Genomic DNA, 26,804 nt, shown 5'->3' with positions numbered 1-26,804 from the left:
ATCTGTATTTAGAGAGATATCGCTGTGTTATCTGTGGTGTTACATAGGACTGCAGGTAACACTACTACATTATCTGTACTCAGAGATATCACTGTGTTATCTGTGGTGTTACATAGGACTGCAGATAACATCTACTACATTATCTGTACTCAGAGCGTTATCACTGTGTTATCTGTGGTGTTACATAGGACTGCAGGTAACACTACTACATTATCTGTACTCAGAGAGATATCACTGTGTTATCTGTGGTGTTACATAGGACTGCAGGTAACATCTACTACATTATCTGTACTGTGTAACAGAGCTGAGATTGTAATTTAGCACACAGTACAGATAATGTAGTAGATGTTCCCTTCAGTCCTATGTAACACCACAGATAACACAGTCATATCTCTCTGAGTACAGATAATGTAGTAGTGTTATCTGCAGTCCTATGTAACACCACAGATAACACAGTGACAACTCTCTGAGTACAGATAATGTAGTAGATGTAAGAGACAAACACATGCAGAGACACAGACACACACACACACACACACACACACACACACACACACACACACACACTGTAACATACACACATACAAACACAGAGACACACATTACACACTACACACACAGACACTCACCATGTCTCCTTGCTGACAGGTCAGGATGGGCTGTGGGCGGAGCTTCCTCTCTGCTTCTCGACAGAGCATAGAGTAGAGGCAGATGCAGGGAGGCTGCAGCATGGGAGTGGACCTGTCCCCTGACTTGAGTCATCTGACCTCATGTCGCTGACGTGAGGTCAGGTGACTGGACTGGTCCACTCCCTGGCCGTCACAGACCCCAGTCAGAACGCCGTAATGTCCTGGCTCTTCCTAAGCTGCTACATGTGTCCCACATACGGGGCGCCTGTCAGCAGCGATCAGCTGCTCTTCGGCGCCCCCCCCTTCCCTATCCTCCGGGTTGCGCCCGGGGCACATGCCCCGCCTGCCCCCCCCTAGCTACGCCCCTGCATATGTGATAGAGATAAGAGAGCATGAGGTATGAGAGCAGGCTTCTCCTCTTCTCTCTCTGTGCTGTGTACAGAAGACATAATAGCAGTTAGGCTGGATTCACACGAGCACATTACGTCCGTAATGGACGGAACGTATTTCGGCCGCAAGTCCCGGACTGAACACACTGCAGGGAGCCGGGCTCCTTGCATCATAGTTATGTATGATGCTAGCAGTCCCTGCCTCTCCATGGAACTACTGTCCCGTACTGAAAACATGATTACAGTACGGGACAGTTGTCCGGCAGCGAGGCAGGGACTACTAGCATCGTACATAACCAGGGGCGTAGCTAAAGGCTCATGAGCCCAGATGCAAAAGTTCTTATTGCCCCCCCCCCGCAAACTTCTCATGGCCGACGGTCCGCAGCTTTCAGCTGCATTGCTGGGTCTCCTAAGTGACCCAACAATACAGCACTAGCAGACGGGGGCGTCACTAAGGACTTAAAATGGCAGAGGAAATAGCCCCAATAAATATGTGCCCCCCCCCTCGAAAAAAATTATGTGTGTATATGAGACAGCATAGCATATCTATAGCACTACGACCCTATCAACTATGGATAGGATTAGATACAGTGGCTCAGCAGACAGTATCACACATGATAGGATTAGATACAGTGGCTCAGCAGACAGTATCACACATGATAGGATTAGATACAGTGGCTCAGCAGACAGCATCACACATGATAGGATTAGATACAGTGGCTCAGCAGACAGTATCACACATGATAGGATTAGATACAGTGGTTCAGCAGACAGTATCACACATGATTGGATTAGATACAGTGGCTCAGCAGACAGTATCACACATGATTGGATTAGATATATGGCCCAGCAGACAGTATCACACATGATCGGATTAGATACAGGACTCAGCTCGCTGACATTGCGGCTCCAGCGCTGGACCCAGGAAAGGTAAGAATAATAATTTCGCTTCTTTATGTGTTACTAATTCTTTTTGTGTGTTTTATTTTTTTTACAGGTTCGGTTGTAGGACTACTTCGGATACGAGGACTACTTCAATGTCAGCGTTGTTTTATTCTCAATAAAATGGTTAATGGGGGTTGTGTTTTTTTAATTCAATAACATATATTTTTTCTATGTGCTTGTATATTTTTAAACTTTATTATCACCGCCTTAGTAATGGCCGCTGGCTGATTGACAACCTCCATTACTAAGGCGGGGCTTAATTAATGTTAGCCGGTGCAGAGGCTAACACTAACCCCCATTATTATCCCGGTACCCACCGCCACCAGGGGTACTGGGAAGAGCCGGGTACGAACCAGTACCCGACCATCTGTAGTGATGGTCAGGCACCGGGGCGGCCGCAGGCTAGTAGTCTTAGGCTGGGGAAGGCCAAAAACAGTGGCCCATACCCACCCCGGTAATGCTAGGCTGCTGCTGCTGTGTTGTTTCTGGCTGGTTAGGAAAATTCGTTCTTTCCAATTATTTTTTATTTTATTTTTTTTTTTTTAAATGACATGGGGTCCCCCCCATTTTTCATAACCAGCAGATACAATAAAGCAGCAGCAGCAGCCTAGCATCACCAGGGTGGGAAGGGCCACTGTTTCTGGCCTGTCCCTGCCTGATAACACCAGCCTGCGGCCACCCCAGTGGCCGACCATCACTACAGATGGTCAGGTACTGGATCGTACCCGGCTCTTCCCAGCACCCCTGGTGGCGGTGGGTACCGGGGTAATAATGGGGGTTAGTATTAGCCTCTGCACCGGCTAACATTAAGCCCCGCCTTAGCAATGGATGCTGTCAATCAGCCGGCGGCCATTACTAAGGCGGTAGTAATATAGTTTAAAAAAAAACACAAAGACTGAGAAAAAAATATTTTATTGAAATAAAAAAATACACACACACAACCCTCATTAACCATTTTATTGATAATAAAAAAAAGCCGTCATTGAAGTAGTCCTGGAATCCGACGTAGTCCTGGAATCCGACGTAGTCCAACGGCCGAATCTGTAAGAAAACACACAAAAAACGGGGCCCATGTGTGATACTGTCTATGGGACCCTGTATCTAAGCCTACCACAAGGTAGGCTTAGATACAGAGTCCAGCAGACAGTAACCTTATACAGTATAAGATTACTGTGTGCTGGGGCCCTGTATCTAAACCTACAGTGTGGTAGGCTTATATACAGAGCCCATCAGACAGGATCACACATGGGCCATGTATCTAAGCCTACCATGTGATTGGCTTAGATATAGGGCCCAGCAGACAGCATCAAACAATCTGTGATCCTGTCTCATGGGCCCTCTAAGCCTGCTACATCATAGGCTTAAAGGGATTATCCAGTCCCTAAACATTGATGGCCTATCCTCAGGATAGGCCATCAATAGCTGATGTGTCCGGGGTCCGACTCCCGGGAGCCGGCCAATCAGCTGTTTTGAAGGGGCCGCAGCACTCGTACGAGAGCTGCTTCCCCTTCATTTCACCACTCGCTCACACTGTGAATCGCCGACACTGATTCACAGTGTGACCGGAATGAAGGGGAAGCAGCTCTTGTACGAGTGCTGCGGCCCCTTCAAAACAGCTGATTGGCCGGCTCCCGGGAGTTGGACCCCGCCAATCAGCTTTAGCAGTCAGGGATACTAACCTTACCGTCCTCTTCAGCCGCGGCGGAAGTTCTGTCCTCTCGATGTTGTGTGCGGCGCATAGCACAAAAAAAGGATAGTACAACGAAGGAAAAAACAATCATGTTTATGAGCCCTTACGAATGTCTGCACATTACCTATAGTACAAAAACAGAACTCATACAATCACATTTACAACCATATTCAAGCAGAGCTCGGGCTGTGACCCTCTGCTTAGCAAAGTACTTTGGCGGCTGTAATCAGAAATACGTATAATAAGGTTTAAAGAGGTGAGGCAGGATTAGGGAAACTGGTATGTTCTATAAACCTGAAAAGAACAGAGGCTGGTGAGCTTTGCTGCTGGAATTTACTAATCTAATCACATATAAAGTCATTGTGTGTGTCCCTTGCTGAGTTTATCGTCCAGCATTTCATCTTACTTTTCTTTTAAAGAGGTTCTGTCACCAGATTATAAATGCCCTATCTCCTACATAATCTGATCTGTAGTGTAGATAACAACAGTGGTTTTTATTTTTAAAAACCATCATTTTTCAGCAAGTTATGAGTAATTTTAGATTTATGCTAATTAGTTTCTTAATGACCAACTGGGCGTGTTTTTACTTTTTACCAACTGGGCGTTGTGAAGAGAAGTGTATGACACTAACCAATCAGTAACCAATCAGTGACCAATAAGTGTCATACACTTCTCATTGTTACAGTGTGATTGTGCAGTGAAAGAAGCTGGTCTGGAACAATGAGAAGTGTATGACGCTGATTGGTCACTGATTGGTACGCATCATACACTTCTCTGTACGACGCCCAGTTGGTAAAAAAGTAAAAACACGCCCAGTTGGTCATTAAGAAACTAATTAGCATAAATCGAAAATTGCTCATAACTTGCTAAAAAATGATTGTTTTTCAAAATAAAAACCACTGTTGTTATCTACATAACGGCGCAGATCACATTATGTAGGAGATGGGGCACTTATAATCTGGTGACAGAGCATCTTTAAAGGAGTAGTTTTAGAAATACAACCCCCTTTTATATTGGAGCTGACGTGGTAATCTGACTTTAAAAAAACCCCAGCAAAACAACCGATACCATGGTGGAACATGACGGAGCCCATTGCAGCTGCAGGGGAAATGTAGTATCACATTCCGGCCATTCAAATGAATGGAGGACCATGTAACACATGTATGGGCTCATTCGAACTGAATGTTAGCTGCTCTTTGTGAACAGCTCTCCTATCTATAATGTTCATATGCCAAAAATCAGGTAACCAATACGATAGGAAATACCGTACAGTGATCAAACATTCTAATGCTAAGGTTCCAAACTTAAAGGGTTATTCCAGCTTACAGAAATTTTCACCTATTCACTGGATAGGTGGTAAATGCTAGAATGGTGAAGGTCAGAGCACTGATGCACCCACCGAAAGCCAGAATAGGATACCCCGGACTCCCACCCCCCCCCCCCCCCCCAGCTGCAAGAGGGCAGTTAGGAGGAGTTTGAATGGAGCGGAGGCCAGCAACATACGGTGCCGCTTCATTCAAAGTCTATGGGGCTGACAGAAATAGGTGTGCACAGCGCACAGGCCCCCATCGATCTAGCATTTATCACCTATCAAGTGGATAAGAGAAGAATGCTGTAGGCTGGAAAACTCCTTTAATTCTGAACCCGGTATCACTTTGGAGTCTGTAATTTTGTAAGAGAAAACAGCGGCAGGAATGGTGAGGTAGTGAGTGGTCTAGCAGAGCTGAGTGAGGACGTGTACTTTCTATGATATTTTTTATTATTTTAGAAACAATGTACTATTACTAAATTAAGCATTTTTGAAATATACTTTATGCAAATACATGAAGCGCTCAACTTGCATGAAGTACAATGTATAGTTCTTATAACATTTGACATAATTAGCTATAACTTGCTGGACCCAGGTAAAGATTTTACACTAGGGCCCAGTATTTTTCAACTATACTTCAGTTTTGCAAAAATTCACTACGTCACCATGAGGGTGGGCCTAGAGACTCCAAGTGACACCGCAAATACAAGACGTGGTGAACACCAGTAGCAGCCATATACAGAGCTGAAGATACTGAATCTGATTGATTGCTACAGGCGACTGCTCCACTTATCTTTTTCACAATGTTCAGATAAATTTGCCCAGATTCGTTACTTGGAGCTGCTGGAGCCCAATGCAAAGTCTGTAACAGGGCCCCCAACTACCATGTGGAATTTATAATACTGGTGTCTTATGTGTCAGAAGGGCCTTTGGGCCCCCTCAGACACCAAGGCCTGGGTGTCCGACTGCTGCTTCTGCACCACCTATAGCTACATCCCTGAATCTGCCCCATTATGTCTATATTTTTTATTTTATATTGAAGAGATTTGCAGGTTTATATGCATAAAAAAGAAATCATTGTAGAATGAAAAGTTATGACATTTTCTGATATACTTTGCGTTTCAACTCCTGAACATTTACAAAATCTCTGTTTGCTGTGATTGGATGAAAATATTCTTGGAGCTGAAAACCCTACAGACCTTCTCCTGCTCACAGCGAATAGGTGAATACAACTGTGTCCAGTCTAAAAACTGGTGAGGAACTGAAACACAGATACTTAGAAACTTCCTTAACCTTCCATTAGACGATTAACATTTTTACAAATAAAAAAAAGAATCTACTTTAAAAATGTATGTGGTATAATCCATTCCTTACTATGATGAAAATAATGTTACTTTGAAAAGCTTATTTGCGGAACCAGTGTAGTAGTAAGGCCGGATTGACACGAGCGTGTGCGTTTTGCGCACGCAAAAAACGCAGCGTTTTGCGTGCGCAAAAGGCACTTAACAGCTCCGTGTGGCATCAGAATATGATGCGCGGCTGCGTGCTTTTCGCGCAGCCGCCATCATTATAACACTCCGTTTGGATGTTTGTAAACAGAAAAGCACGTGGTGCTTTTCTGTTTTCATTCATCCTTTTCACAGCTGTTGCGCGAATCACGCTTGTCCCACAGAAGTGCTTCACGCACCCATTGACTTCAATGGGTGCGTGATGCGCGAAATATGCTCAAAGAACGGACATGTCGTGACTTTTTCGCTGCGGACTCACGCAGCGTAAAAATCACGCACCTGTCTGCACGGCCCCATAGACTAATATAGGTCCGTGCGACGCGCATGAAAATCATGCGCGTTGCACGGACGTATATCCCGTTCGTCTGAATAAGCCCTAAGTGTAACGTCTATGGCCACGGCCCGTCGTTCTGACTTACCCCTCGACGGCCGTTGCCGTGGACATGTGTGTTCCCTGCAGCGTCGTCCCCCTGTGAGGTGCCGGCACTCACTTCCTGCTATTGAGACGATCTCCGGAGAGCGCGTGCACTGTCTTAAAGGGCCAGTGCGCGCATAATTGCAGGAAGTCTGCAATCAAGCCCAGAATGCTACTGGACTATAAAAAGGGCTCTGCCCTCTTGTTCTTTACCTGAGCGTTGTTTGTTACTCAAAGTTTGTCTTGCTACTGGTCTCCTAGTGTCTTCCAGTTCCCAAGTGTTCCCTGTTCCTCTATCCTGTATCCTGTATCCGATGCTGTCCTGGTCTAGTGTCATGCTGAAGCTGTTGTCATGTTCTGCTACTCCACGCCTGATGTCTACCTGCTTCCTGGTCCCAACCTAGCCTGCCTTGCTACTGTCCGAGTTGCCACAGGTACCCTTTCTGGACTATAGACTCTGTACTATACCTGTTTGGCCAGCTACCACCCCGCTACGCGGTACGGCCCAGTGGGTCCACGCCCCGCATCGTGACAGTAAGTAGACTATTTTGGTCCTTAGGAACAAAGCAATATTTAAAGTTTTCCATCACCGTGATTTCTCCATCAATATAGCTTGTTTTTTTAGGGATGAGTTTTATTTTTTAACCCCTTAAGGACACAGCCTGTTTTAGCCTTCAGGACACAGCCAATTTTTTCAAATCTGACATGTTTCACTTTATGTGGTAATAACTTCGGAATGCTTTTACCTATCCAAGCGATTCTGAGATTGTTTTCTCGTGACACATTGGACTTTATGTTACTGGTAAAATTTGCTAGATATATTAAGTATTTAATTGTGAAAAATACAAAAAAAATTGAGCGAAAAATTTCAAAAATTAGCATTTTTCTAAATTTATATGTATCTGGTTGATAATACCACACAAAATTGTTGCTAATTAACATCACCCATATGTCTACTTTAGATTGGCATTGTTTTTAGAACATCCTTTTATTTTCTATGACATCATAAGGCTTAGAACTTTAGCAGCAATTTCTCACATTTTCAAGAAAATTTCAAAAGGCTATTTTTACAGGGACCAGTTCAGTTGTGAAGTGGATTTCAGGGCCTTATATATTAGAAACCCTCAATAAGTCACCCTATTTTAAAAACTTCACCCCTCAAAGTATTCAAAACAGCATTTAGAAAGTTTTTTAACCCTTTAGATGTTTCACAGGAATTAAGGCAAAGTAGATGTGACATTTTCAAATTTCTTTTTTTTTTGCAGAAATTCGTTTTTCATCTATTTGTTTTGTAACACAGAAAGTTTTACCAGAGAAACGCAACTCAATATCTATTGCCCAGATTCTGCAGTTTTTAGAAATATCCCACATGTGGACCTAGTGCACTTATTGACTGAAGCACAGGCCTCAGAAACAAAGGAACACCTAGAGGATTTTGGGGCCTCCTTTTTATTAGAAAATATTTTAGGCACCATGTCGGGTCTGAAAGGCTCTTGCGGCGCCAAAACAGTGGAAATCCTCCAAAAGTGACCCCATTTTGGAATCTATACCCCTTGAGGAAATTATCTATGGGTATAGTGAACATTTTTACCCCGCAGTTTTTTTGCAGAAATTATTGGAAGTAGGCTGTGAAAATTAAAATCTACATTCTTTCAAAGAAAATGTAGGTTTAGCTAATTTTTTCTAATTTCCACAAGAACTAAAAGGAGAAAATGAACCACTACTTTTGTAAAGCAATTTCTCCCGAGTAAAACAATACCCCGCATGTGGTCATAAAAGGCTGTTTGAACACACGGCAGGGCTTAGAAAGGAAAGAGCGCCATTTGGCTTTTGGAGCTCAAATTTAGCAGGAATGGTTTGCGGAGACCACGTCACATTTGCAAAGCCCCTAAGGGACCAAAACAGTGAATTCACCAAAAAAGTGACTCCATTTAAGAAACAACACGCCTTGAAGAATCCATCTAGGGGTGTAGTGAGCATTTTGAACCAATAGGGGTTTCATAGATTTTATTAGAATTAGGCAGTGAAGATAAAAAAAAACATTTTTTTCCGATTAAAACGTAGCTTTAGCTCAACATTTTTCATTTTCTCAACAAATAAAGGAATAAAAGAACCCCAACATTTGTAAAGCAACTTCTCTGGAGTACGGCAATACCCCATTTGTGGTCATAAACTGCTGTTTCGGCACACGGCAAGGATCAGAAGAGAAGGAGCGCCATTTGGCTTTTGGAGCACAGATTTTGCTGGATTGGTTTCTTGACACCATGTCACATTTGCAAAGCTCCTAAGGTACCAGTACAGTGGAAACTCCCCAAAAGTGGCTTGATTCACGAAACTACACCCCTTGAGGAATTCATCTAGGGGTGTAGTGAGCATTCTGACCCCACAGATGTTTCATAGATTTTATTAAAATTGGGCAGTGAAAATAAAAAAAATCCTTTTTCTTCAATAAGACGTAGTTTTAGCTGAAACTCTTTCATTTTCTCAACAAATAAATGAACAAAAGCACCCCAACACTAGTAAAGCAACTTCTCCTGTGTACGGCAATACCACATATGTGGTCATAAACTGCTGTTTGGGCACAGAGTAGGGCTCAGAAGGGAAGGAGCGCCATTTGGCTTTTGGAGTACAGATTTTGCTGGATTGGTTTTTGGACGCTGTCGCATTTGCAAAGTCCCTGTGGGACCAAAACAGTGGATCCCCCCAGAAGTGACCCCATTTTGGAAACTAAACCCCTCAAGGTATTCACCTAGGGGTGTAGTGTGCATCTTAACCCCACAGGTGATTGTCAGAAAATTGTGTGCACTCGATGTTGCAGAGTGAAAATGGGATATTTTTTCCATAGATATGCCAATATGTGGCGCCCAGCTTGTACCACTGGAGACACACACCCCAAAAATTGTTAAAAGGGTTCTCCTGGGTATGCCGATGCCATATATGTGGAAGTAAACTGCTGTTTGGCACACTGTAGGGTTCAGAAGGGTGGTAGCCCCATTTGGCTTTTGGAGCGTGGATTTTGCTTGTAGTAGTTTTGTTTGGAGTCTTACTGGTGTTTCCGTTTATAATATGGGGGTACATGTAAGCCGGGCGGAGTATATAGGGGGCATAGTCAGGTGGTATAATAATGGGGTAAAAAATAAAAAATAAAATATTCCATAGATGTGTGTTACGCTGTGACACAATCCTTTCTGCACAGGCCGGTATCGCACTGATAAATGGTCTTTACTTATTCCCCTTTTGGTCCACACTCGGGATCTTTGCAGTTTGAGGAATTTTGCTGGGAAGTGTTGTCCTGGTATAATACGGGCACCCTTCCAGCAGATATGTTTGGGCCCTCCCCTTCCTGGTTCCCTAATTTTAGGGGCCTTGATAATTCGCCACTTGAAACAGAAGAAACGTTCCCCTCGGGCCGGCACAACTGCATATTTTTATTTCCTGGCTTATTGGAGCCTTAACTAATTTTATTTTTTCATAGACGTAGTGGTATGACGGCTGTTTTTTGATCACTTGTTATCCTTTTTTTTTTGGGAGGCAGCGTGACCAAAAAACAGCAATTCTGGCATATTTTTTTAATTATTTTTATACAGCGTTCACCATGCGTTATAAATTACATGTTACCTTTATTCTGCGGGTCAGTCAGATTCCAGTGATACCTAATTTATAGCACTTTTTATGTTTTACAACTTTTTGCACAATAAAATAACTTTTGTAAAGAGAATGGATTTTTTCTGTCGCCAAGTTGTGAGAGCCATAACGGTTTTAATTTTTTCGTCGACGGAACTTTATGAGGGCTTGTTTTTAGCGAGACCAGTTATAGTTTTTATAGACACCATTTTTGGGTACATGCGACTTTTTGATCACTTTTTATTTACATTTTTGGAAGACAAATTGACCAAAAAATAGCAATTATGTCAGTATTTTTTCGTTTTTTTTTACGGCGTTCACTGTGCGGGATAAATAACATAACATTTTTATAGATAAGGTTGTTATGGTCGCAGCGATACCAAATATGTTTATTATTTTTTTCAATAATAAATGACTTGATAAGGGAAAAAGGGCGATTGTGATTTGTGTTATTATTTGAAACTTTTATTGTATTTTTTTTACACTTTTTTTTACACTTTTCTTTAGTCCCATTAGGGGACTTGAATGTCTAACTGTTTGTTTGATGTTCTAATACCTATGTAGTGCAATGTATTAGAACTGTCAGTTGTTCACTGACAGCAAGCCGATCAGGCTCCGCCTACGGGCGGGGCCTAATCGGCTTTCGTAATGGCAGATAGGAAGCCATTGTTAGGCATCCTGTTGCCATAGTAACAGTCGCCAGCCTTGCCATCGCATGGCAGGGCTGCCGATTTCATACAAACCACTTTGATGCAGCGATTGCATTGAATCGCTGCATTGAAGGGGTTAATGGCAGGAATCGGAGCTAGCTCAGGTTCCTGCCGATAGATCGGGGTGTCCGCTGTAACATACAGCGGACACCCACTGCTGATGACACCGGCTCAGCTTCTGAGCCGGAAGCTGAGCCGGCGCCATCTTGCCGATGGTACCGGAAGCCTCCTGGGCCCCGCCGCCGACGGGACATAGGAGGATTCTGTTACTGGCAGACTGGGAGGTAAGTATTAGCCCTCCGATCGCCTTTGCAGCCACCGGCAACCCAGCGATCACGTTGCTGGGGTGCCGGTGGCTATAAACTCATCACATGCTGCGATCTCTATTGAACACAACATGTGAGGGGTTAATCGGTCGGATCGGAGGCTAGCTCCAGTCCTGGCCGATACCTCAGGGTGCCAGCTGTAACATACAGCTGTCACCCGGCGGTGATGTCGCTGGCTCAGCTCCTGAGCCAGCTCCATCTGTTTCACATACAGTTACGTGGAGTTGCGTTAAAACACCATCTCCTATTACGTAACTGTACGTGAAATGGCAGGAAGGGGTTAAAGGCACCATTTTGGTTACATATAATGTATTTAACCCCTCAGGACACAGCCTGTTTTGGCCTTGTGGATACAGCCCATTTTATCAAATCTAACATGTGTTACTTTATGTGGTAATAACTTTGGAATACTTGTACCTATGCAAGCGATTCTGAGACTGTTTTCTCGTGACATATTGTACTTTGTGATAGTGGAAAAAATGTGGTCAATAAATGCAGTATTTATTTGTGAAAAACACCAACATTTTGCAAAAAATTGCATTTTTCTAAATTTAAACGTATCTGCTTGTAAAACAAAGTAATACTACAGAGTAATACCAAACAATATAGTTACTAGTTAAAATTTCCCATATGTCTACTTTATTTTGGTTTCGTTTTTTGAACATCCCTTTATTTTTCCAGTACGTTACAAGGCTTAAAACTTTAGCAGCAATTTCTCATATTTTCAAGAAAATTTCCAACACCTATTTTTTTAGGGACCATTTCAGTTCTGAAGTGGCTTTGAGGGCCTTATATATTAGAAACGCTTTAGGTGTTTCACAGGAATTAAAGCAATGTACGGGTGAAATTTATACATTTCCTTTTTTTTTTTTTAGAAAATCTATTTTAATCTATTTTGTTCTGTAACACAGAAGGTTTTATCAGAGAAACGCAACACAATATATTGCAAAAATTCCACAATTATCAGTGTAAAGGTATACGTTTAATTATCTAATGTACAATTGTTCTGCCTGTGTAAACGTTTAAAATATATTTTTATTAACAAAATCTATTATTAAAAGATAGTAGGGCACTGAATGCCAAAAGATCCAGGTACAGGCGTTGGCTACCAGATCATAAATGCACTATGGAGCCTACGTGATATGGACAATCAGAGTGCACCCATTAACAAGTGCCTGAAATGTCAGATGCTTATATCACATTGCCTAACTCCATGTGCTGGCAAATATTGGTTAGTCTGATTGCCACAGATTCACAGACACACTTCCCAAATTATGCACAGCGGATGGTCCAATTTTCCACTGATATGCTATTTTAGTGCACAATATGTTATGCCCAGTTTGTGCCACGGAAGACAAGTACATCAAACTGTTAAGTGGGTTCTCCCAGGTATGACGATGCCACATATGTGGACGTAAACTTCTGTTTGTGCACATTGTTGGGTTCAGAAGGGAGGGAGCGCCATTTGGCTTTTGGAGCGCAGATTTTGCTTGGTAGTTGTTCTATTTGGGGTTTTACTGGTATTTCAGTTTATAGTGTGGGGGCATATGTAAGCTAGGCAGAGTATATCAGGGCATAATAAGAGGGTTTGAAAATGGGGTAAATAAATAATAATTCATAGATATGTGGCCAGTGTCGTACACTGATAAATGGTTCCCAATCAATTTTCTGCTTTTGGAACACTCTGCACATTTTGCATCGCCATATTCTGAGAGACAGAACTTTTTTATTTTTTCTCCACCGGAGCTGTGTGAGGGCTTGTTTGTTGCGGGACAATCTGTAATTATCATTGGTGCCATTTTGGGATACATGCGATTACTTGATCACTTTTTATTCCGTTTTTTGGCAAGCAAGTTGACCAAAAACAAGCAATTTTGACAATCTTTTTTTTACAGTGTTACCTGTGGGCTATAAGTGACAATTTGACTTTATTCTGCGTGTCGATTCAATTACAGCGATACCACATATATATTGTTTTTTTTATTTTGTGGAGCTATTGCACAATAAAATCCCTTTTTTTTTTTAAAAACTATTTCTTTTTTGTATCACCATATTCTGACATCTATAACTTTTTTTATTTTTCAGTCAAAAAAACTGTGTATGGGCTTGTATTTTGCAGGACAGTATTTAGTTTATATTGGTATTATTTTGGGGTACATGCAACTTTTTGATCACTTTTTATTCTATATTTGGAAGGGGTGATGACCAAAAATAGCGATTCCGGCATTATTTTTTATTTTTTTATTTTTTGCAGTGTTCACCATGCGGGAAAAATAATATTATAGTTTTATAGTTTGGGTCGTTACAAACGCAGTGATATCAAATATGTGTAGTTTTTTTAATGGTTTAAATTTTTTCCTATAATACAACACTTATTATAGGAAAAAAGCGGTTTTTGTTTTATTAACTTATATCTTTTAAACTATTTTACAACATTTTTATGAACTGTTTTTAACTTTTTTTTCTGGTCCCACTGGGGGACTTGAAGACGTGTAGCACTGATCGCTGATATAATACATTACACTACCTATGTAGTATAATGCATTATAGCTGTCAGTGTGACACTGACAGGAAGCCTATCAGGACCAACCGGAGGCGATAGTCTGGTCTCCAGGTGCTATGCCAACCATCGGCACCCCCTGCGATCGAGGTCGTGGGGGGTGCCGATCTACTATAAACCCCTTAAATACGGTTATCGATCTCAGCATTTAAGGGGTTAATTGCCAAAATCAGCGGTGATGGACCGCTGGCCGGCAACAGTGGAGTGTCAACTCTTGGGGACAGCTGACCTCCCGGTTGCCGGACACTGCCCGTTAGGACAATGTGCACTGGGGACCGCTCAGTAAGGGCAAAGGCCCACGTGGCGGAATTGCTCTGGAATTCCGCTGCGGACACTCCGCAGCATTAATCCGCAGCGGACACGTAGGCTTCGTTTAGACGAGGTGGAAAATTCCGCAGCGGAGCATAGGCTACGGTGCGGAATTTGGTGTCCGCAGCATACAATGGATGTTGCGGAAATGTGGCGGACTGGTTGCGGACTCATTGCGGAAGTTCTCCATTGATTTCAATGGAGATTCTAAATTCCGCAATGAAGTCTGCAGATGTCATGTACATGTTATGTATGCTGCGGATGCCTATTGTTTTTTTAACATGACATTTCTGCATTCTGGCTGGACCTATGTATTTCTAGTCAATGGGGCTCCCGTAAATACGGGTGACTACGTGTGTGCACCCGTAATTATGGGAGCGTTGCTAGGCGACGTCAGTAAATAGTCACTGTCCAGGGTGTTGAAAGAGTTAAGCGATCGTCAGTAACTGTTTCAGCACCCTGGACAGTGACTACCGATCACAATATACATCAACCTGTAAAAAAAAAAGAAGTTCATACTTACCGAGAACTCCCTGCTTCTTTCTCCAGTCCGGCTTCCCAGGATGACGTTTCAGTCTAAGTGACGGCTGCAGCCAATCACAGGCTGCAGCGGTCACATGGACTGCCGCGTCATCCAGGGAGGTTGGGCTGGATGCCGAAAGAGGGACGCGTCACCAAGACAACGGCCGGTAAGTATGAAATTCTTTTACTTTCACTAGGGAAAGTGCTGTCCCTTCTCTCTATCCTGCACTGACAGAGAGAAGGGAAGTACTTTCACCTCAATACGCAACGGCCAGTCCGCATCAATTTACTGCACATTTTGGGCAGATCCGCCACAGAATCTGCAACGCAGATTCTGTGCGGCATTGATGCGGACAGTTGCGGAAGAAAACCGCCACGTGGGGCCATGCCCTAACTGTACGTCCTGGTGCGGAAAGTAACTTCCCGCGAGAACGTACATTTGCGTCAAGTGGATATGGGTTAATGCCATTTAAACATTTTCTAATTTTCTGGTAGGTGGAAAACAAAACAGCAATTCCGTCTTTGTTTTTTGGAATTTGTTTTATGCTGTTCAAAATGAGGCATAAATGACATGTTAACTTTATTCTACAGGTCATTATGATTACAGTGATACCAAATATATATACACACACACATATACACAGACGAGTCACATGAAGGAAGTGATGTGTCGTGGGCTGGCTTGGGGATATATAAGGTGTGCGATAGGCTGCCTGAACACATATCACTCGTTGTTGCCATGGGTAAAAGGGGCGATTTATTAGAGTTGCAAAAAGGCATGATTATTGGCTTTCGGGCCTAGGGTGGCAGTATTTCTCAAACAGCGCAGTGTGTGAGCTGTTCACATGCTGCTATGGTAAAAGTGTATCGTGAGTGGACAAATGGCACCATTGGGAATAACCAACGTGGAAATTGCAGAGAACCAAGTGCCATTGATGTGAGAGGTGAACACCGGCTACGGAGGTGTGCGAGGGCCGAACGACACGCTACACTGGAGCAGTTCACCGTGAAAATCAACCAGGGGGCTACCAAACGTGTGTCTAAAACAAAAGTTCAGCATACCCTTCTGCGTATAGGGTTCCGAAGCAGACGGATGGTCACTGGAAGAAGATAAGCTGGCGGCAGCAGCGTTATGATGTGGGGAATTTTTTCATGCCATTCTCTGGGCCCACTCATTCATGTGGAAGCCACTCTGAACCGACTTGGGTATGAATCAATCGTTGCAGATCACGTCCACCCATACATGGTGTTTGTCTTCACTGGGGCAGATGGAATCTACCAAGAGGACAATGCGACATGTCACATGGCTAGAAATCTGCGACAGTGGTTGGAAGAGCACGACCAAGACTTGCAAGTACTTCCCTGGCCCCCTAATTCACCAGACTTGAACCCAATTGAGCATCTGTGGCACCACCTCGATCGTCCTGTTCACTCCATGGATTCCCCCACGCAGCCTCCAGTAAATGTGGGATGCACTGCAGTCAGCATGGCTCCAGATACCTGAGAAAACCTACCAGTACCTTATTCAGTAACTCCCAGCCCGTCTAGCTGCTGTCCGTGCTGCACAAGGCGGTTACTCTGGATATTAGCAGGTGGTCATAATAATGGAACTCGACTGTGTATATATTTATATTTTATTAGATGTGCACAACAAAAACACTTTTTTGTGAAAATAATTTGTTTTTATTTTGCCACATTCTGAGAACCATAACTATGGGGGCTCTTTTTTGTGTGGGATGAATTATATTTTTCATTGGCACCATTGTGAATGTATTGATTAGTTTTTGTTGATTTATTTATTTATTTTGGGAAGGGGTGGAAAAAAACAGCAATTCTGCCATTTATTTATTTATTTCTAAAACATTCACCATGCGGTATGAATGTATTAATTTTATTTTAGGGGTCATAACATTAGCAATACCATATACTGCATATGTATTACACTTGAGTCTAATAAAAGGTAGGTGGACTGTAAAGAGGGGCACTCTGAAACTGTGTGGGGCACTCTGAAACTGTGTGGGGCACAAAGGAGCACTATTGCGGTTTGTTATACAAAGGAGGGAACTCTCACTGTTTGGGGGCACAAAGGGGACTTGACCTGTATGGACAGAAATAGGGCGGGGTTAGAGGTATGGTGTAACATTTAAAAAAAGGTGATATTAGCACCGTATCACTTGTCCCTCTTTACAGTCTTTGAAACTTGGAAGTTATGGAGATATCTCTGATCCGTTCCAGCGATCTGTATAATCATGGCACTGTGCAGGAAGTGCTTTCTGCCTGCGACGAAAATGTATTAGGGCTTGTCCACACGTAACGCAATTGCTGCAGAATATTTCTGAAGTTTTTCCGATAAAACTAGCAGACATTCCGCTGTGGAAAAACCGCACCATTTCCTGCGTTTTTTACTGAAGAAAATGGTGCGGATTTTGCTGCTTTTTTCTCAATGTTGGGAGATGGTAGCAATTCTGTCCACTTTCCACAGCAGGAATTGACTTGACTCATGAAAAATACGCACCGCATGTCAATTTCTGCTCGGGAATTTTCCGCAGCGTGTGGATGAGATTTGTTGAATCTCACCCAATTTGCTGCTACTATATTCTGCTGCGTATTTTCCGTCCGCAATTCCGGACAGAAAATATGCAGCAATTCCGCTACGTGTGGACATGCCCTTATGCAGTGCAGGATGGGCGGTTAATAGTAATGATAATAGGTGAGTGATGTATTACCTAATGAAACATGTTAAGGATTTGTTAAACAAAATTGCCACATACATTTGTGTTCTCACAGGAGGAAACATGAAGAAACTATTTTTGAGAAATAATTATTGCTTGCAGGAGAAGTGCAATTTACCACAGTGTACTGTTGTCTGGTGAAACAATGCGTATAGTGAAGGGGGGGGGGGGGCTTTAAAGGTTCAAAACTCCCCCTTTAGTATCAACAGCTATGGGCACTTGGGGCTTGTGCCAAAATTACAGGCTGCATACCCCAAACAAAGAAAGCACTTCAATGACACTCTCCTGACTGTCATTAACCCCTTCCCTCAGCAGCCATTTTTCATTTTTTAATTTTCGCTTTTTTTCTCCCCTCCTTTTAAAATCTATAACTATTTTATTTTTTCGTCAATATAGCCATTTGAGGGCTTGTTTTTTGGCGGGATGAGTTGAAGTTTTTTATGGCACCATTTATTGCACCATATAAGGTACTGGGAAGATGACATTTTTTTATTTGTGGGATGGAATGGGAAAAAAAACCAGTGATTCCTCCATTCTTTTTTGGGTTCGGTTTTTATGGCGTTCACCGTGCGGTAAAAATGACATGTTATACGATTACGGTGATACAAAATTTATAGTGTTTTTTTTGTTTTACTACGTTTACAAGGAAAAAAAATAATTAAAAAATAATTGAGTTTTGTGTCGCCGTATTCTGAGAGCCATAACCATTTTTATTTTGTCCGTCGATTGAGCGGTATGAGGGCTTGTTTTTTGTGGGACGAGCTGTAGATTTTATTGGTACCGTTTTGGGGTACATAAGACTTTTTGATCACGTTTTCTATAAAAAAAATTTGCGTGTGATGAGGCGACCAAAAAACAGCGATTCTGGCGTTTACTTTTTTTCTGCATTTTTTTTATTACGTGCGGGCTAAAAAGATTTATAATGTAATAGTTCAGCCTTTTACGGATGCGGCGATACTAGCTCATTTTGTTTTTACATAGCTTTTGGGGGGGAAATGGGAAAAGGGGAGGGGGTTTATGAACTTTTATCATTATTGATTTGTATATATTTAAAAAACTTTATTTAACTTTTCTCTCCCCTGGGGACTTAAACAAGCGAACATTAGATCGCTTGCCCGATATAGTGCAAGAATACTGGATTTGTGTCGTGAGGGGAGCGATGGGACATCGGAAGGGGTCTGCTCTCCTCTCTCTTATGGCTTAGATGCCGCGGTTACTATGGGCAGCGGCATCCATGGGGTTAAATGAGTGGGATACCGCTCGTTGCAGTGAAGTGTCGGCTATAACATACAGCCGACATGCTCAACTTGCCGTGAGCCCACTTTATACTTTCCCTCCCAACCTCGGCCGTATATATACGGCGGATGTCGGGAAGAGTTTAGAGTTAAGGCAGCTGCCTGTGATCTTTGACTTGCGCATAAAGAGGAACAGTTCGTTGGACCCCAGTGTCTATGGTGTACAAGGTGTTGTTGTGTTTATTTATTTATTTATTTTTGCAAAGGTGAACGAGCCTATCACAGGTGACACTGTAGCCTGCTGCGGACAGAATAAGGGCTCGTGCAGGTGGCTCTATTACGGCTCCGTACAACCTCTCTATAAATCTGACAGAAAAATAAATTATATCACACTGTATCAGATGATGATTTAAGGAGCTGTTTTCCGCTAGAAGTATTGTTTCTGGGGAAAATAACTTTGAAAAACGTTTCATCTCCATAGGTTTTTTTGCTGTACTATAATTGATGCAACAACTTTACTTACCTCCAAGAATTGCTGAAAAGCTTGATGAAAGTGAAAACTGGTTTTCAATAAATTTTGGAAGAAATGTTGCAAAGCCAGTGGTGATTAATGCATCTGCACAACTGGCAAATGTCAAAGTCATGAGAACGGGATTTTTCACCAGAAGCTAGAATAAATGCAGGTTTGACTTGTTAGTAAAAGGAAGCACAGCATATTAAAAAAATTTGGAAATAAAATGTGTAATTATTTTACAACTGATTTGTGGCTTCTGTTTATAATGGAAGCCACGACACAATGCTGGATCCTTCATATAATAGACACCACCGGTGCCCAACAACTTACAATGGGGTCTGTTGGGGTTCTGTCATGGTGTGTGATTTTGATGGGAAAAATAGCGCTGCATGCAATGCTACTCTTCCCGTCAAATCTGGCAGAATTTGTGATGGGGCGTCCAACATAAGTTTTGAACAGTGCCTAAGTAATAAATCAACATCATAAGGCCTTATTAACACTGTGTTTTGCGCGCGCAAAAGGTCCGTGTGTCATCAGCATATGGTGCGTGGCTGTGTAATTTTCGCGCAGCCGGCATCATAATGACACTCTGTTTTTATGTTTGCAAATAGAAAAGCACGAGGTGCTTTTCTGTTTTCATTCATTCATTTTACTACTGTTGCGCGAATCACGCGCGGCACCCGGAAGTGCTTCCGTGTGCCGAGCGTGATTTGCACGCACCCATTGACTTCAATGGGTGCGTGCTGCGCGAAACACGGCCAAATATAGGACATGTCGTGAGTTTTACTCAGCGCACATACGCGGCGTGAAATTCACTGACAGTCTGAACGGCCCTATTCATTAACATAGGTCCGTGCGACGCACGTGAAAATCACGCACGTAGCACGGATGTATAACACGTTCGTGTGAATAAGGCCCAACACCCTGGTGTCATCACAAGATTGAAAGGAGTAGAAAGCTATATTACCCATGAAGGTCCCATTGTGGTTAAACTGAACATATAGGTCCTAACTGGGAAATCTCTGGTATTGTTTCCATTTTAGCTGATCCAAACATATATAGCATGCATATAGACAGGTAATAACAGTATAGTATTGCTGGGGTATAGCTATAGGGAATGCAGAGGTAACAGACGCTGCCAGGCCCTAGTGCCTTGGGAGGCCCAACACTTCTCTGCCACATGAGTATACACCAGTATTATAAATGGTACATGGTAGGCGGGGGGCCCTGTCAAAGATTTTTCATTGGGGCATAATATCTTCCTGCTACACCATAGAATAAAAGAAGCAAACAAAAGCTAAAAGTTTTACATTGAGAAATGCTCATGTCGTCCAATCACTGTACTGTGTGTGTGTGTGTGTGTGTGTGTGTGTGTGTGTGTGTGTATGTTTTATATATATATATATATATATATATATATATATATATATATATATACACTACCGTTCAAAAGTTTGGGGTCACCAAGACAATTTTGTGTTTTCCATGAAAACTCACACTTATATTTATCAAATGAGTTTCAAAATGACTAGAAAATATAGTCAAGACATTGACAAGGTTAGAAATAATGATTTTTATTTGAAATAATAATTTTCTCCTTCAAACTTTGCTTTCGGCAAAGAATGCTCCATTTGCAGCAATTACAGCATTGCAGACCTTTGGCATTCTAGCTGTTCATTTGCTGAGGTAATTGGGAGAAATTTCACCCCATGCTTCCAGAAGCCCCTCCCAAAAAGTTGGATTGGCTTGATGGGCACTTCTTGCGTACCATACGGTCAAGCTGCTCCCACAACAGCTCTATGGGGTTGAGATCTGGTGACTGCGCTGGCGACTCCATTACAGATAGAATACCAGCTTCCTTCTTCTTCCCTAAATAGTGCTTGCATAATTTGGAGGTGTGCTTTGGGTCATTGTACTGTTGTAGGAGGAAATTGGCTCCAATCAAGCGCTGTCCACAAGGTATGGCATGGCGTGCAAAATGGAGTGATAGCCTTCCTTATTCAAAATCCCTTTTACCTTGTACAAATCCCCCACTTTACCAGCACCAAAGCAACCCCAGACCATCACATTACCTCCACCATGCTTGACAGATGGCGTCAGGCACTCTTCCAGCATCTTTTCAGTTGTTCTGCGTCTCACAAATGTTCTTCTGTGTGATCCAAACACCTCAAACTTCGATTCGTCTGTCCATAACACTTTTTTCCAATCTTCCTCTGTCCAATGTCTGTGTGCTTTTGCCCATATTAATCTTTTCCTTTTATTAGCCAGTCTCAGATATGGCTTTTTCTTTGCCACTCTGCCCTGAAGGCCAGCATCCCGGAGTCGCCTCTTCACTGTAGACGTTGACACTGGCGTTTTGCGGGTACTATTTAATGAAGCTGCCAGTTGAGGACCTGTGAGGCGTCCATTTCTCAAACTACAGACTCTAATGTACTTGTCTTGTTGCTCAGTTGTGCAGCGGGGCCTCCCACTTCTCTTTCTACTCTGGTTAGACCCTGTTTGTGCTGTCCTCTGAAGAGCGTAGTACACACCGTTGTAGGAAATCTTCAGTTTCTTGGCAATTTCTCGCATGGAATAGCCTTCATTTCTAAGAACAAGAATAGACTGTCGAGTTTCACATGAAAGCTCTCTTTTTCTAGCCATTTTGAGAGATTAATCGAACCCACAAATGTAATGCTCCAGATTCTGAACTAGCTCAAAGGAAGGTCAGTTTTATAGCTCCTCTAAACAGCAAAACTGTTTACAGCGGTGCTAACATAATTGCACAAGGGTTTTCAAGTGTTTTCTAATCATCCATTAGCCTTCTAACACAGTTAGCAAACACAATGTACCATTAGAACACTGGAGTGATGGTTGCTGGAAATGGGCCTCTATACACCTATGTAGATATTGCATTAAAAACCAGACGTTTGCAGCTAGAATAGTCATTTACCACATGAACAATGTATAGAGTGTATTTCTGATTAATTTAATGTTATCTTCATTGAAAAAAACTGTGCTTTTCTTTCAAAAATAAGGAAATTTCTAAGTGACCCTAAACTTTTGAACGGTAGTGTATATATATATATATATATATATATATATATATATATATATATATATGTATATGTATGTATGTATATATATATATATATATACATATATAAATACAGCATACAGACAGGAGTGCTGATGCCGTTTTGAAATCTATTGTACAGATCCTTAATATGCAGCCCATAATATCCTCTCTGACCCTGCTGGACCTTTAGGGTAAGCCACACGGTGCGTTTATGTTGCGTTTTTAAACCGCAGCAAGTCATTTTTCAATAGAAGTCAATGGTGATATTTGTGTTATGGACAGACTGCTGCTATTATATTATAATGTGTTTTTTTTGTGCAGTTAACTGTATCTTCATAATGTCATAATGTCATGATTACAGTACGGGACATTTGTCCTGCAGCGAGGCAGGGACTCCTAGCATCGTACATAACTATGATGCTAGGAGCCCGGCTCCCTGCACTGTGTTCGGTCCGGGTCTTCCGGCCGAAATACGTTCCGTACATTACGGACGTAACATGGTCGTGTGAACCCAGCTTAAGGGTATGTTCACACGCTGAGAGGCATTTACGTGTGAAAAGACAGACTGTTAACAGCTGCCTCATTTCACACGTAAATGCTCCTCCTCGTAATTTACGAGGCGTCTGTGACGCTCGTAAATCTTGAGCTGTGCTTCATTGAGTTCAATGAAGAACAGCTCAAATTACGTGGCAAAGAAGTGCCCTGCACTTCTTTGCCGAGGCAGTCATTTTACGCGTCGTCGTTTGACAGCTGTCAAACGACGACGCGTAAATTACAGGTCGTCTGCACAATACGTCGGCAAACCCATTCAAATAAATGGGCAGATGTTTGCCGACGTATTGTAGCACTATTTTCAGGCGTAAAACGAGGCATAATACGCCTCGTTTACGCCTGAAAATAGGTTGTGTGAACCCAGCCTAAGGCTGGGTTCACACGTGGCGGAATTTCACTTAAATTCCGCTGCGGACACTCCGCAGCGTTAATCCGCAGCGGTGCCGTTTGTCCATTGACTTACACTTTAATTTAGCAGTGTTCGTTTAGACGAGGCGTAAAATTCCGCTGCGGAGCATAGGCTGCGGAGCGGAATTTGGTGTCCGCAGCATGCTCTGTCTGTTGCGGAGCAGTGGCGGACTCATGGCGGAATTTCTCCATTGACTTCAATGGAGAGTCAAAATTCCGCAATGAAGTCCGCAGATCTTATGTGTGCTGCGGAGCGTATTGGTTTTACTACCATGACATTTCTTCATTCTGGCTGGACCTATGTATTTCTAGGTCTACAGCCAGACTGAGGAAGTCAATGGGGCTCCCGTAATGACGGGAGCGTTGCTAGGAGACGTCTGTAAATAGTCACTGTCCAGGGTGCTGAAAGAGTTAAGCGATCGGCAGTAACTGTTTCTGCACCCGGGACAGTGACTACCGATCTCAATATACATGTATCTGTAAAAAAACATATAAGTTCATACTTACCGAGAACTCCCTGCGTCTGTCTCCAGTCCGGCCTCCCAGGATGACGTTTCAGTGTAAGTGACGGCTGCAGCCAATCACAGGCCAAGCACAGGCTGCAGCGGTCACATGGACTGGCGCGTCATCCAGGGAGGTCGGGCTGGATGCCGAAAGAGGGACGCGTCACCAGACAACGGCCGGTAAGTATGAAATTCTTTTACTTTCACTAGGGAAAGTGCTGTCCCTTCTCTCTATCCTGCACTGATAGGGAGAAGGGAAGCACTTTTCCCGCAGTCCGCAGCAGCTAGTCCGCATCAATTTTCTGCACATTTTGTGCAGATCCGCAGCAGAATCTGCGACGCAGATTCTGTGCGGCATTGATGCGGACAGTTGCGGAGGAAATCCGCCACGTGTGGTCATGCCCTAAGAGTGAAATACGCAGCTATTCCATGGCAAAACTGCATCCAAATCTGCAACAAAATCTGCATGCAAACATGCAAATTTTGTGTTGGGTTAGTTGCGGTCAAATCCATGGCGTTAATCCCCTTGCATATTGAACTGAAATGCTGCGGAATTTCAAGCAAGATACATTGACATACAGCAGATTGAGAATCTGCACCGCAAGTAAATTTCCGCACATGTTTTCTGCGGATATTTTCTCCAACAGGTGATGAAATTTGTTCAAATTTCATTTACTTTGCTAATACTGTAATACAATGCAGAATTTCTGCACGGAAATTCCAGAAGAAAATTCTGCAGTATTTCTGTCCTGTATGCAGGAGGCCTAAAAGTATGCCACATGTGAATCCAGCCTTAAAAGAGGCTCTGTCACCAGTTTATAACAGCCCAATCTTCTACCTAATCTCATAGGCAATTTAATGTAGATAAGTAATGTGTTGTTTTTTTTTAGAAAAACATTATTTTGTTTTACAAAGTTATGAGAATTTTAAGTGTTATGCAAATTTGTTCTTAATGCCCAAGTGGGCGTTTTTTTTTACTTTTCACCAAGTGGGTGTTGTAAAGAGAAGTGTATGACGCTGACCAACCCGCGTCATACACTTCTCTTCATTCATTTTCATCTGTACTCACAGCACAACGTGATCTCGCGAGATCACGCTGTGCTATCACTTACTCCCACATTAACTTAACCGAAGTGTCGGGAGAATGAAAATACATCGCCTCCTGGCTGGAGGCGATGTCTTTTCATTCTCCCGTCACTACGGTAAAGTGATTGTGAGAATGACAGCATAGCGTGATCTCGTGATACTCCAACATAACTTTCTCAAAAATAAACGTTTTAAAAAAAAAACAAAACAGATTACTTATCTACATTAAAGAGCCTAATAGACTAGGTAGAAGATTGGGCGGTTATAAACTGGTGACAGAGCTTCTTTAAAGAGTAACTGCATTTTTCTCAAACTTTTGATATGTCACAGAAACATATCAAAGGTTAAGATCGGTGGGGGTTCAGGTGCTGAGACCCCTACCATTACTGAAACTAAGGTGTAGAAGTGAGCAGCTGAGCGCCCTGCACCTTCGGCTGAGATTGGTGCTCTTTGCCAGGCTGCAGACGGCTCTCATAGAACGTTTATGAGAGCCATCTTCAGCCTAACAGAGAGCGCCTATCACAGCCAAAAGTGCAGGGTGCTCAGCTGAGCGCTTCTCAAACTTTGTTACATATGAATATTCTGCGGTACTGTATATATTATTATTATTATTATTATTTTTAGTAGTAGTATTGTTGTTGTTGTTGTTATTACCCAAAAAGCCAATGGAAAATCTTTAAAATTTTTGCCAAGATTTTTGGACTCAACAATGCCTTCACTTCCATTGTTATGTGCTTGTGAAATCCGTTCAGCTTGTATTGCTGCTGTACCTGTAATATAACAAAGATATTCTATGTTATGAAATGACGAAATAAAGAGAAATATTCTATAAAAAGAGGTGGATTAGAAATGTAACATTATACAATGCTATGCTAGAATTCCAAATCAAAAATAGCGGGCAGGACTAAAGAGCTGCATTTACATTTATCAAGAAACCATGGTAGGTCTGACCTGGCATTGCTCTATCCCTAAAGAAAATTAATCAAAAGGACATGTACCATGTTGATAAATCTGGTGCATGCTGCACTAGGTAGAGACTGGAGCGAGGCACCAGTCTCACAGGGGTTTCCGGGGCTTCCAAAAATGCGCAATGAACATGAAAGTGAATAAAATAAATAAATCAATATCTACCTGTAAAATCTCCCGCCACACCGTTTGCTTCCCTGCACTGATGAAGTGCCGTTCTTGTATATAACCCATGAAAGGTTCTTCTTGGGCCCCCCCCCCCCAAACTTCTCATGGCCAACGGCCTGCAGTTTTCAGCTGCATCGCTGGGTCTCCTAAGTGACCCAACAATGCAGCACTAACAGTCAGGTGCGTCACTATTGTCTTGAAACGTCAGAGGAAATTGCCCCAAAATAATGTGTGTATTTATATGTGTATATAGGAGACAGCATATGTATAGCACTACGACCCTATAGCTATGGATAGGATTAGATACAGTGGCTTAGCAGGCTTTATCACACATGGTAGTATTAGATACAGTGGCTCAGCAGACAGTATCACACATGATAGGATTAAATACAGTGGCTCAGCAGACAGTTTCAAATATAATAGGATTAGATATAAGGCCCAGCAGATAGTATCACACATGATGGGATTAGATACACTAGCTCAGCAGACAGTATCACACATGATGGAATTAGATACAGTGGCTCAGCAGACAGTATCACACATGATAGGATTAGATACAGTGGCTCAGCAGACATGATAGGATTAGATATAGGTCCCAGCTCGCTGACATTGTGGCTCCAGCGCTGGACCCAGGAAAGGTAAGAAT

At 42.6% G+C, this 26,804-nt stretch overlaps 1 protein-coding gene across 1 annotated transcript in view; it reads right to left on the bottom strand.

Annotated features, from left to right (window-relative positions):
* SLCO4C1 (solute carrier organic anion transporter family member 4C1) overlaps nucleotides 1–26,804 on the bottom strand; it is a 121,191-nt gene that overhangs the window by 35,740 nt on the left and 58,647 nt on the right. Inside the window, exons 6-7 of the mRNA XM_075854840.1 lie at nucleotides 25,679–25,794; nucleotides 19,427–19,571 (exon numbers count right to left, since the gene is read on the bottom strand). Coding sequence (XP_075710955.1) covers nucleotides 19,427–19,571; nucleotides 25,679–25,794 — 261 coding nt within the window. The remainder of the gene's footprint in view (nucleotides 1–19,426; nucleotides 19,572–25,678; nucleotides 25,795–26,804) is intronic.

Source organism: Rhinoderma darwinii, chromosome 1, assembly GCF_050947455.1.
Source record: "Rhinoderma darwinii isolate aRhiDar2 chromosome 1, aRhiDar2.hap1, whole genome shotgun sequence".
NCBI classification, from domain to species: Eukaryota; Metazoa; Chordata; class Amphibia; order Anura; family Rhinodermatidae; genus Rhinoderma; species Rhinoderma darwinii.
Note: the sequence above shows the minus strand (reverse complement) of the source record. Positions and strands in the feature narration are given on the sequence as shown.